Consider the following 13,198-nt stretch of genomic DNA (forward strand, 5'->3'; position numbering starts at 1 on the left):
TGTAAGATGGATAGAGATGGTATTTGCAGTTCTTGTGTTGGTCTTCAGAGTGTAGTCTCTTCTTCCGACAAGTTGCACATGCCCTGAAAATTCCTTTTTTAGTCAAGTTTGATATTGTAGGTAGTCCTGTTTCTCCAGCAGATGGTAGACTGTCGATAGTACAGACTGTACTAATGATAATCTTTCTGTATTTAGTAAAAATATAGTACAAGTGAGCAGATCCCAAGGGAGACTCCCTTCACACGAAGTGTGGTAGAAAACCAGAGGGAAGGAAGTTTCTAAAGGGAGTGTTCTAGAAGGTGCTGCAGCCTGATTGGTTAGAGTTTGGTTCTTTTAAAAGATAGGAATATATTGCTAAAGTGAAGGTTCTATAGCCTTTCTAGGCTTTGTTTAACACTCTACTGCTTTTCTAGTTTTACTGTGGGACTCCCATTTGGACGACAGGGAATGATTTAATCAACTGAATCTATGAAAGATCCAATCCTGGAGAAGCAAGGTGCCTAGAGGGAGATAGATTATAGATTATTGTGACCAATAGAAAGGCTGGTTCAAAGAGACCATCATAATCTCGCTTTGTGACCCAGCTCGAAAGCTCCTGGGACCCTAGATGATGATTGTAGGTTGCAAATGGGAAGCAGGGTCTTGGATTAACCTGAAGTCTGTTTTGTTTTAGGGTGATTCGTTATTGCAGAGAAACTTACTACACAAAACAGCTGATGGAGAGCAATGCACACAACTGTATGTTCAGCAAAATTATACAACAACCTCCTTATCATGGTCTTCATAGAGCACAAGTACAATGACACAATCACCACAATAACAATTTATTGGATTTCATGATGTGCACACAAAGTAAAAGACAGATAAACACCTTAACAAGATGGTCATTCTATTCAAGGCATCACATTGGTCCCAGTAAAGTTACACATATAATAGTTGCCTAAAATATTTGAGATTTTCTTGCTCATTTAGAATGTGCCAATGGCTGACACTGGGCAGGGTAAACCATGCCTTCATGGTCATTGATTTCTGCAGATGAAAACACAAATCCCCCACCATCCAATGGACCCAAGTAAAATGTATGCAATTCACTGCAAATGGACACAACAGATGGGTTGCCAGCAATACATTAAAGAGAACAAAGAAACAATAAAGGACATATTTGTACAGATATGTTGAATACCAAAGGGTGCATGGTTGTTGAAAAGCAGACACTGCATTTCTTTGGTTTTTAATTTGGAGCATTCCTTTGCAGCTCTGTATCTTCTAAACGGAAACACACATTAAAATCCAGTGAGCTGGAATTTAGTGGCCTTTTTTTTCTTACACACTATTTGATAAGGCAAAATTAAAGAAATCTGTTTGGAATGTTTTGGTCTTGTACAAACAAAGGGAAACGTCATTGAATTGTGATGGCAATGACTGATGATGTTCTTCCATAAACATAAAATAATGTTAAACTTGACTTAACTTTCACCTAAATGACACTATTAGTACTGTCCGACCAATGCTCCCCACATGTTCTTGTAATATTTGCACAGTTTAATTAAGTAACAAATACATTGATGCAGTGACATTACTAATTACTCAGCCACTACATATTATTGGTAACTGCACCCAGAAAATGTGCGATATTCACTTTTATCCTGTATCTGGTGAAGTTGATTCCTCCTGAGAGGGACGGATGACAGCAAGAAAGCTGGAATCTTTGGGAAATTAAGGGCAGCCATCAGGCAAAGGAAATTATATCCATTTTATGTCAATATATAATGTGTACATTAGTCCCAAGCACACTCTTCTGGGGATCTGAAATCTCACCCTTTTGACAGCTCCTATGGATGTGACGAAGACCCCCAGGATATGCACAATGCCCCCCCCAAGATACATATAAGGCATCAAATGTAATAGAATCATTGCATGCACCATTCCCAGCATAACTTGCCACTTATTCCTAAGTGTGTAAGGGATTTCTTTAAGAACGGGGATATAAAAACTCATTGGGTTAAAAAACTGAGATTGGACTCAAACCTTAGTATACACGAGTAACGAAGGCACTGACTTCTCTACAGTCAACCAAACCACAGCAACTGTTTAAAAACAGAGGGCTCACACTCATATCTTTACAAAGTGTGTGACGCATAACATTATATTGCAATTGACCTTACAATATTATGCAGTGGACACCATACTCTGATGTGATCTCTAAAAGTGTCAAAACATCCCCAGGGACACTCATTGCATATCATATTCATAAAAGCAGAATGGGGTGGAGGTGGGGTTCTTGCACCTGGCTTTACCTCGTCCTGCTCTCACAAATACCCTACCAATTTAACAAGCAAAAAAACTTAAATAAATAAGTTGAACAAGTAGACTTAATAAATACAGCAGTAAACAAAAGCAAACAAACAACATTAATTCAGTTGGTAGATGAGTTCAAGAGATATATGCATCACATGTGTGGTGGTTACAAACAGAAGCAACTTTAGTCTTAACTCCCTTGGCAAAGGGATGCTACAATGAAACATGGGTAGTCACCTGCTCCCATCAAAGGGAAAGAGTGGCTAAAAAAGAACACAACATGTATGAAGAGTAATCAGGTTTACTCCTGCCACTACATTTTGAATGGTGATTATCTGAATTGACTGAATGATTTTTATTCAAACATCCATCTGTTTAGATTATCTAAATGTTTGTGTGTTTAATTCAGGGACTAAATCAGGTACACGGAGAGCAAATGCAGCAGTCAGTGGGTATACGTATACTTTTGTGGATCAACATTTGGCCACGATATGTGAAGAGGAATGTTAAGAGATGTATGTGCCTCTGTTCATATGGTCAGAAGGATAGCAGTGATTCAGACCCAGGAAACTATGGCTCAGTCCCGGGTTGTAATAAGTGTACAATGTATTCCCATGTATAGATTTGTTGTCTTTTTCGTTATAAACACAACAAAACCAAATACCCAGCAGAACTGTCAAGACAGTAATATCACAGAAATCAATGTACATCTGTAATGCCAGTATTTCCATGAGTATGAATGCTGAGTGTTCGGTATTTAAATGATAAAAAAAGAACAAAAACAAGAAAAAGGACAAGTAGGGTAATTTGTTTCAAGGCCACACAAGCCCTACACATGGTGCCACCACAGAGGAGACTGTCCATTTTGGGGCTTAAAGAATACACTTCTTCATTTTTCTGTTTCTGGAAAGAATTGCTCTATGCACTGGAAGATTTAGGTACTCTTTTATCAGCACTCTTTGTTCAGTTGTTAAAGACAATAGAAAGTTTGTTTCTTAGCAACCATTCTGCCTGAAGTGTGATAGGTTGACAAAGGTCCTCATGAGCCTTCTTTCAGGACAGTGCAGCATCAGAAGTTCTGCTGCCTCCGTTTCTTTGCGTCCATGGCGTCCAGGATGGGCTGCCTCTTGGCAGTGTATCGCTGGCGCAGTTCTTCGATTTCTCGCTCCATCATGGGGTCTAGTGCCTTCAACCTCATCTGCAGTTCTTCAAAGCTCAGGTTTTTTAACTGCAAACCAAGACAAAAAGAGGTCAGAATCATATTGTATTTATTATTTAATTGACAAAACACCTCCCCAAATCATCGTTTTTATAGATAACGTGGAATTAGTACATTTGGAAAATCTTAGTACTCAGGAGGAAAATCTCCCTGCTGAGGAAGAACCATTAGAATTGCTTTTTTACTAGAAAAAATAGAGGTTTCTTTGGCAACCACACTGCTCAATGTATTAAAGCACACATGTTGCAAACATGATTCTTTGATAACAGAGAGAAATTCCAAAGCTACTGCAAGCTTATTGGCAAAACGTACATTATTACTGAAACAAATACATATAAACCAAATCTGACATCATATTTTTGTCATTTACAACTGCAGATTCCAAATTAAAAAACTAAGTTTTAGAAAGTTCCTTCGATTCCACCACTTCAATTGCAACAACTTATGATAGATCCTCTGGGTCTGTATGTTTCTTGCAAAAAACAAAAATGCCAAATGACCTAACCTAATTGGACCCCAAAGTAAATTCCATAACCATCACACATGTAGGTCATTTAGTGGTCGCCAGAGGTCATGAGTGCGACCCATGGCCTGGCCCTTGCTACCCTGGCACTGCCTTTACGACCACTCGCCTCTGAGTTGGCAAAATCAATTCCAGGAAAAAGTGGGAGCTAGTCCTTATGAACAACTGGTTGGGGCTCCACTCTCTTTGTTTTCTCTAAAAAAAAAAATACACTATTAGTTAATAATGTTTCATTATTCTAATGTTTTATTATTCCCTATTGTGTAATAAAAAATGGAGTACAATTACGTGAAATATGACTTTCCCTGGCAGCTGAGGTAAGTAAAAAAATACTTTCAAATGTTTGTTGTGAACATGCTTGCGGGTTAGTGTGTTTACGTGCGAAAGAGTGTGGTTGAATGTGTGTGCATGTGTGTAAGGGAAATTGAAGGTCAAAGGTAATGTCACTTCTGCTACCCCAAGCCTTTTGGTGAACTGGCTTTAATGCCACCACATACATACAACCACATTTTATCAGGTAGGTAATGGGTTTCAAGAAGTACTTTTTTCCAGTAGAGGCACATACTACGAGAAATACTTTAGTTGCAATTACAACCCAGTCGTCTAATAATCTTACAAACCTAAATACACTATGCAGCACACAGCTTCAATGCAAGAATCTGAGACTGGCTTCATTCAAGGAAAAATGAGAAAATTTGGTAACCAGACGACTTTGGGTAAGTGCATAATGTTTTCTGGTAGCTTCTGGAAGGTAACTTGGGCATAAAGCAAATCTTTTTTTTGACAGCTACAAAAAAGATTGGTTCCCCGTCCCTACCACCACCTCACTTCCGTCTCTGTATGCTCCTTCCCTGCATATCCTTTGCCCCTTCGATGCTGGCCTCTCTCTCGTCACTGCAAGCCCTTTCCCCACTCTGGCGCTAGTAGCCTCCCTCCTATCTCTATCACAGTTTGTTTTATATAGCACAAAGTGGACTGGAAGGACGTGGGGCGCTTTACATGAGCACCAGTTACATTACACAAGGATACAATCATTTTCACAGGCTCATGGAGATTAAGTGATTTGCCAAGAATCAAAGGATGTTGAGCCCGCGCCAAGACTCGAACCCAGCTCCACAGCTACAAAGTCAACAGCTTTGGCTAGAAGGGTACAGCCTCTCCATGCTCAGTGTTCCAACTAACTACACTTTGACTAACCCTGGGCGTAGTTCGCGAAGTAGTGATACTCGTAGCTAGGCAAAGTGCACTTCGCGCTACGCGAGCTACGCAAACTGCGTAGTGCACTGTGCAAAATGCTGTCCGCACTGATTGCACAGTGCTGGATGCTTGTCCGCACTGTGCAATCAGTGCAAACCGCATCTTGCACAGTGCAAGCGGTCGTTTTCTGCCGCTCGAGTAGATTTCTACTCGAGCTGCAGCTTTCTCAACGCAGACTGGTAGTTTCTCATCGCGAGCGGTCTCAAGCATACGCGACCACCCGCAATAAGAAACCTGCCCTACCCACATTGAGAATCTCGCCGGGAGGTTTATTTTAAACGCTCGTGATCGGCAACTTGATGTTGCTTATCGCGAAAGAGGAAAAAGTCTCGCCGGGATGTCAGTTTGCTCGCTCGCTCGCTGTCGCCAACTTGACATGGAGGACCTTGAGCAAGCAAAACATTACCGCTACGCTATGTGTGTTTGCACTGTGCTACGTGCAATTCGCGTTGTGCGAAGTAGAGCAAACTACGCGAGCGTAGCGTAGTACTTCGCCGAGGGTTAACTTTGACACGCTCGTAACTGCAATGGGCATCTATTCAAAAATATCAACTGCATATTAACTATAGGGAAAATAACAATTTTTACTTGTTTGTATCTGCGATTTTGTTTTTCTTGCCAATGCATTCTGTTTGTTGACCGTCCCTACCACCACCTCAATTCCGTTGCTGCATGCCCTTTGCTTGTTCGTTGATGGCCTGTCTCTCCACCACCTCACTCCCTTCAGTGCATACCCAGTCCCCACCCCGCATAGCTTCTTTCAAATAGTGTGAAGTCGTCAGGAAGGACATGGAGTGCTTTAAATGAGGTCCAGTTACATTACACAAGGACACATACATTTTTATAGGCATGGGGAGATTAAGTGATTTGCCCAGAATCACAAGAATTTGAGTTGGCGCTGAGACTCAAAACTGGTTCCCTATCTCCAAACGCAGCAGCTCGGGGTGCAACACCTCAGCCTCTCCATGCCCCCTGTTCCAGCTAGCTACACTTTCACACGCTGGTAACTGCAATGGACTCTTGTTCAAGAATATAAACTGCATATGAAGTATAGAGAAAATAAAAATGTTATCTCGTTTGTACATGCATAGCTTAAAGTAATATAAAAAAAGCACAATGACGCGTCTGGCCATTACATTTTTTCTTTTACTTTAAAAAAAAAAACATTGACAAAGCCTATAGATCTCGCATAGGCGAACCCTATTTACTTTGCCAATGCTTGTTAAAAAGTTGCCAACTTGACATGAGGAATTATGTGAACCATTTCAACACTTTGCTTACCGACCCCATCATGGAAAGAATGATAAGTACAGTCTTGTGTTCATTTGTATTAATACTGAAAGGAATTACAACAGGCATATGTCTCCATGTATAGCATACTGAGAATAATTTTCAGCATGTGAAGAGTTGCCATTGCAAGCTGCATTCGGGGTGGAATCCAGACTAGGACTGAGTAGGCATTGAAATGTGGTCCAGGAGATGCAATGAGATTGCATTTTCAATGTTTTATCAATAAAAAGGATTGTGAAGACGCCTTAATTTCAGGATGTCTCCGGCATCTAGATTCCATTTTTTCAGTAGGAGTATTATATGAACAGATGTTACAAAAGAAGGGAACATACATTTTCTAGTGAGGAGTGGATGTTTCTGAGGATTACTTGTGCTATGTCCTGCGTACAATATTATATTATGTGTGCTGAGTCGGTCTCAGCATGTGGAAGGATTGCTGAGGATACAAATTGTAGTAAGACGTGGGTGTCTAGCTGCTAAAAGGACAACAGTCCGAGTATATTTCTGTTGATATATCCAGAGGGGGTGGGTGGTGGCCCAGGAGTAATTTTAGTTCCTTATATATTTTCAATATGTTCTCCCAGAAGAAATTGATGTTGGTTGCAACAGGGGACAAAGTAGGGATTATACATTTTTGAGCTAGGTTAATACAACGCTTAATCATTTGGAAGGGTCCTTTGTGCTTTGAGTTCTCCTTTTAAAAATAGTTCACCTTAATGCGGACAACGGAGTCCTTGTGAATTTTTCTTTGTTGTTTCAATGCTGGTAATGTTTAAGGAGTTCATAGTTTTCTCCCACTTTTTACAGATTTCTTGTGTCCTTTTGATGGTGTTGGTACTTTGTTATACCATGTGGCGGAAGATTTCTCGGAGACTTTTTCTTTTGAGAGGAGTCATCTTGTCAATAATTTTTATAGGAGGGAGTTTATACTATTTAGCAAGATCTACAAGTGGATGGAGGAACGTGCTATGGCTCTACGTTCGCAAGCGGGTTGATGGATAGAATTGACTCTCAGTGATCATCATCTTCATTGGTTTTGAGAAGCCCTTCATTATGAAATCCGAACAGTGTAGTGAAGAATGAAAGTATACGCAGACGTGTGCGCAAGTCTTAAACTTGATTAGATACCACTAAGTACCAATAATTTTTTTTCACATTTTGACAGTGGGTAAAAAGCGGAGTTTTGTACTTTTATGATTTGTGCACAGAAGAAATTTTTTGTTTGGATGACAGATTTTATGTAGATGATTACTTACTTAACTCCTTTTCTGCCGGCTGGCGAGAAGGTGTCCTTCTTGGTGTCCTTCAACATACTGGTCATGAAATGTTAGGGTCCCATTGTTTCCAGTCTGCCTGCAGCGCTTCCATGAACGACAGCCCAAAGTAGTACAATCTTGATGGAAGGGTATTAAATTGGCCAATGACGTCGCAGACCCAAAAAGAAATCCTAAAAGGAAACCTACGAACCTTCCTGTTCGTCCTCCTCTTGCTGGTATCAAGTGTTTCAACTGACAGAAGGCCGGGAGGTTTACACGTATGATGAGGTCACTGACTGGTCGGACTGCTAAGAGCTCGGCTGGCCAGTTTCTCAAAATTAAAAAATTAAAAGGTGACAGAAGGCTGCAAATACAATATGTTCCACAGCCATAGATAATTCAGCACCCCCAAAATTCTTCAGGGAAACGCTTTTAAATAAAGGTGTATATTTCTGGAAAACTGCAGAAAGTGTCTTACAGAAACTTTGGATGGAATGTTCTACTTTGGAAAGACGAGAAACAACCGCTGGCCCGAAATTCAGCCCTGAAGATGTTCACTCGTTCTCACTGTCAAACCCTTGACAGAATGCCAAGTCTGACTTTATAAATGTTTCGAGAGAACACGTTCCGCAAACTCTTCCAGACAGATTCATCTTCCTAAATTTCTCCCGGCGGAAAAAAATGCTATATTTGATGATGGATCGTCCCATTATGTTTTGAAGCATAAAGGCAAAAAATACTAATGCTGGCGCTGCCAGGCGCGGGCTAATACAAACACAATACAGAACACGGTCTACTGAACCAAACACTCCAACACGTAAACATGTTATTAGCTACATTTGAAAAAGTGAACGAATGGGAAACCCAAAGTTGAAGCAATTAGAGGCTCTGAGCACGACTGCTTTCACATGAAGCTTCAAGGGCGAGCAGCAGGCACCGAATCTGGAACTGAAGAGGAGATTGATTGCCGCCGTGTGAAGCAGGCGAGCAGGTGGCTAACGTAAAGCATGACAATTAATGGCACTTTCCTATATTTAACCTAAGGATGATTTGTAGAATGACCTTTTTCCGCCTCACTAATGAAAACCATTAAAGTTGATGCAGATTAAAGAGAGCACGGGCACAGCCGTACATCAGACACATTAAAATACTCTGAACAGGCCCATGTACCAGTGTGTGACTGCAGGGGCTCCTGGAATCCCAGGAAACAGCCAGGTGTCACATTTAGCTACACAACACAGGATTGCATTGTGGTTTATGATGTGAGGGAATCGGCACATGATGAGGAAAGAAGAATGAGGGAAGTGGGCACTGATGATAAGGTGGAGGAAGACTTACAAATGTGGGGAGAGGTATGCTAGAGCAGCTTATGAAACCTGAGGAAGAGGTGGATGCTGGGCAGACTGAGCCACAGGAGGGATCGAACCACGGAGAATGATGGCTGTAGTGTAAACTGGGTATGTTTCGGAGCCGTCTGAGGGATCGACCATGGGGAACGATGGCTGTGGTGGGGAGCGGGTATGTTTCGGCGGCGTCGGAGGGATCGAACCAAGGGGAACGAGGGCTGTGGTAGGGCGTGGGTATGTTTCGGAGCCGCCGGAGGGCTCGAACTATGGGGAACGAGGGCGGTGGTGGGGAGTGGGTAAGTTTCGGAGTCGCCACAGGGATCAAACCACGGGGAACGACGGCTGTGGTGGGGAGTGGGTATGTTTTACCGAAAGAGAGGAGAGTGCTAGAACAGCTGCTATACCCCTGAAATCGATAACTGTGAAATAGATGATCCAAACTGCAGAATACTGACTCTCTTATGTCACATGTGTATTACTGTGCCAATTGTGGGGGAGGTCCGGGGGGGAAGCGCTGAATTTACTTTACTTAATGTTTACAGTTGAAACTGATTACTGCCATCTGCATTGGATATACAAACTCAATAAAGATATATTACAAAATCCCCCCAAAAACATATGCAACAATTACTTGCTGGTCATCTTCATTATTCTGTAGCAAGTTCTTCCTCTGCGTGGTCATCCTGGATTTTTCACCTTTTGCTGGACTCTATATTTTTGCTGGCCTTAGAACAATGTGAACTTTACCCCTCCTAACCAGTAGTAATGTGCTTTTGCTTCCCTTCAACCATGATTAAATTGGCTTATTGCTAATTTAAGTTACCTGTAAGTCCATAAGGTATGGTGTACAAAGTGCACTCAGGGCCTGGAAGTGAACTGCCACTTGTGGACGCCAGCACCTATTATGCCATCCAATATAATGGCTGTGCAAACACGGCTTCAGGCCTACCATGTGTAGCCTGACTATTGCAGTGTAAACGTACACTGTGACCTGTCAAAATAAACCCTTTTTGATAGGTGAAAACCTCCCTTTTAAATATTAATATGTTGCCTCCATGCCAGTGCAGTGGCTCAGAAGGTAAGGTCCATGATATTTAAAAGTGGGGCACCCTGTAACGAACAATCCTTAGGCGAGAGGCAACTGATCCTTTCTTTAGAATGTATGTACTTAGATATAAGGTTTGTGACATCGAATATTGTACTGTTGTGTACAATAGAAAATTCAATAAAGAACGTTTCTACAAAGTAAAGTGGGAAATGTAGAAAGCTAATGGTACTATGTTCCTTCAATGATAAGTCCCTGAAAGCTATTTTCACCATGGCAGGCACAACAGTCGTATGTAGAAAATCAGAGTACAGATTAAAATACTAAAACTCTGCCTCACGAATGGGACCAAATAGAAAATGAAACCCCTTTTTTAATAGTTATTAAAATCCAACTCAATGGTGTCATTGGATTTTTTAATAAAAATATGAAGGAAAAGTAACAGTTACCTGCATGAACTGTAAAAAGACTAATTAGCATCAGCGTCTGCCAGCTCTCAGCCTGTGCGTAGCATCAAATAGGTGCAAAAAGAAGTGAATGTCTCTGAACAGCAAACAATAAGCTGACCTGACTGGACAGAGACAACTCTGAACGTCAAAGAATATTAAGGGCCGTGGGCATCCTTTTTTTACACTACAGTATTGAATCCTGCTTGACAGATCTGTGAGCCACATGTAACATTTAGGGCACACTCGAGAGAGAGAGAACAGGATGCAAAGATAATTCTTGCACACCCACTGTATGATTGCAGGAAGATCCTGCTTCTGTCCTACCAGACTTCTATCTCTAGGTTTGCTGTAGGTACAGTGCCAGGCTCAAATTAGATGTCAGTGTTATATGTGGGAGGACACTAGGATTACTATAGTACAATCCCCATACATATCCCCAGCTCTCAAGAGCCCAATTTTAGTATGGTTGAAGACTTTTGCCATCTTGAAAATGTCTTTAGACATGGCATTTTGGGCTTGTTTGCTATAAGGCAAACAGGAGCTACTGCAAATGTGTGTAGGGTTAACCCTAGGAACGTGTACCCCATTGGTTGGGGCGTGTTCAGAAATAATTCCCACCAACTAGCTAGTGCCAGGCATAAAAGTGGCAACTCCAGGCACCCACATCAGAAAACTTTATGAACCTGCAGAAGATCAGAGGCAGTCTGGACCTGCTGTTTGTGAGCTGAGAGGCCCCCTGAATGACTGGAACCGCACCGTAAAAGGTGGACTCCAAGTTTCAGTCCACTGACGTTCTTTGAGGCTACAGGAAGACAACAAGTTACAATAGGCCTTTTCTTGTTCATCTTATAGTGGCAAGTGGACCTGGACAGGATCATATCGTTGCCCTCTGCCTAACCCCCAGTGAAACTCTAAGTGCCACCCTGAAGTCATGTAGAGTTTAGAAGTGTACTCCTGTTGTGGATTGGGGCTTGAACAACCAAGTCAGAAGGTAAAATATTTGACCAGGACGAACTTGGTTGGTGTATCCGACCCAGGATCCATCATGTCCAGCCTCAAATTGTACCAATGTCCCGGTTTACTGCAACAATTGACTAATATTGGTGCTTTGTGCTTTCTGGCAATATTTCTCGACCAGAACCAACAATATTGAGGTGTTCATTCAGAATGGCAATTGATAGCGGAACTCAATCCCCTACAGGACCCATTGATCTTATATGCGGGTCTTCCAGTGCGCAACAGAACCATGCAACCTAGCCCCCTCTGGTCATGCAGGCAGACCAGCATAGTTAGGACTTATGGGGCTATTGCTTAAAGAGAGCAGGAGGTAATCAGGATTTGACAATAACGGTAGGACATGACCACCGACTCATCCACAAAGAGCGATCTGCCATAACCTGCCTGTTAGAGCTGTTGCTGCCTTGCCAAAAAACAAGAATGACCTCTGACTGGCAGCAGCAACTCTTGTCTTGGGTCATTTGCTTCAATAAATCAACCAACTGTGGTCCAAACAACTTAGGCCCAAAAAGGGTTCGTGAGAAATGAGAGGCGTCTGAGATGTGCCCAGTTTCCAATTCGCCATTCAGCTTATGCATGCGATCAGAGATAAAAAAAAAGCCCATGATAACGTAGCATCATAACTGTACGCTGTAGGGTCGCTGTCGAAGATAGGTTTGTAAAGTGGACAAGTTGGCACCGGTCTTCCGTGGGGCCAATAAAAGAAACCCAAAGGAAAGGCTTCAATCTCACTTTGGGGCGGCCCAATTGTTTACGCCCAATTAATGTATTATTTGCCACCATCTCGTTTTGAAATGCACGACGACGCAGCCATTTTTATACACTTTGGGAGTAGTGTCTACCCAGGCAACTCTATGGACATGATTTAGATGTTCATGAAAGAGCCTTGGGCCACCTAAGCCCTTTTATACCCAATGCACAGCTTTATTTTTTTAGTCGAGTATGGTCTTCTTTTGAGTCATTCCTTAGTGGAGTACACCTTTCAGAACCAAAACAAGGGGAGCAGCTTGAGGGGGTAATTGCAGAACTGTGTGGTTTATTCGTCCCTGGAAGGACTCCTGGGAGGTTCTTGGATTAACATTCTGATTAGCCTTTTTTGCCAAATTACCAGCCCCGTTCTTGTTTTTTGAAGCTGTGGTGCTATTAAACCTTCCTTGACTAACCCCTCCCCCTGACATACTATTTTCCCCCTGTTTGAAGTCATGGAAGGAATATCTATGAGGCAAGTTTATTTCGCTTGTAATTGATTTTTTACTGCAGTAGGCGGTCCGGGCAATGAATGCCCTTTCTGGATAATACAATTTAAATTGAAAAGCTGTTTTACTATTTTTACTAGACAGCCCATTATGTGTTTTAAAACACCTGTTAAAAGGTTTGCAATGCACGAATCAATCACCTCCAATAGGGGAGACTCAATATCTCCATCAATGGTGAAATTCGCACTGTCTGTATCATGCCTAAGGGTATGTAGCCAAGTCTGGGCGGCAAGGCACTGTTT

The 13,198-nt window shown here is 41.9% G+C and overlaps 1 protein-coding gene across 1 annotated transcript in view; it reads right to left on the minus strand.

Moving 5' to 3' along the window:
• Positions 1–808: 808 nt before the first annotated feature.
• The window catches only part of STK3 (serine/threonine kinase 3), a 1,148,864-nt gene continuing 1,136,474 nt past the window's right edge, over positions 809–13,198 (minus strand). The window contains exon 11 of the mRNA XM_086966048.1: positions 809–3,526. Coding sequence (XP_086822174.1) covers positions 3,368–3,526 — 159 coding nt within the window. The 3' untranslated portion in view covers positions 809–3,367. The remainder of the gene's footprint in view (positions 3,527–13,198) is intronic.

The sequence above is a fragment of the Lissotriton vulgaris genome, chromosome 4_1 (genome assembly GCF_964263255.1).
Source record: "Lissotriton vulgaris chromosome 4_1, aLisVul1.2, whole genome shotgun sequence".
NCBI classification, from domain to species: domain Eukaryota; kingdom Metazoa; phylum Chordata; class Amphibia; order Caudata; family Salamandridae; genus Lissotriton; species Lissotriton vulgaris.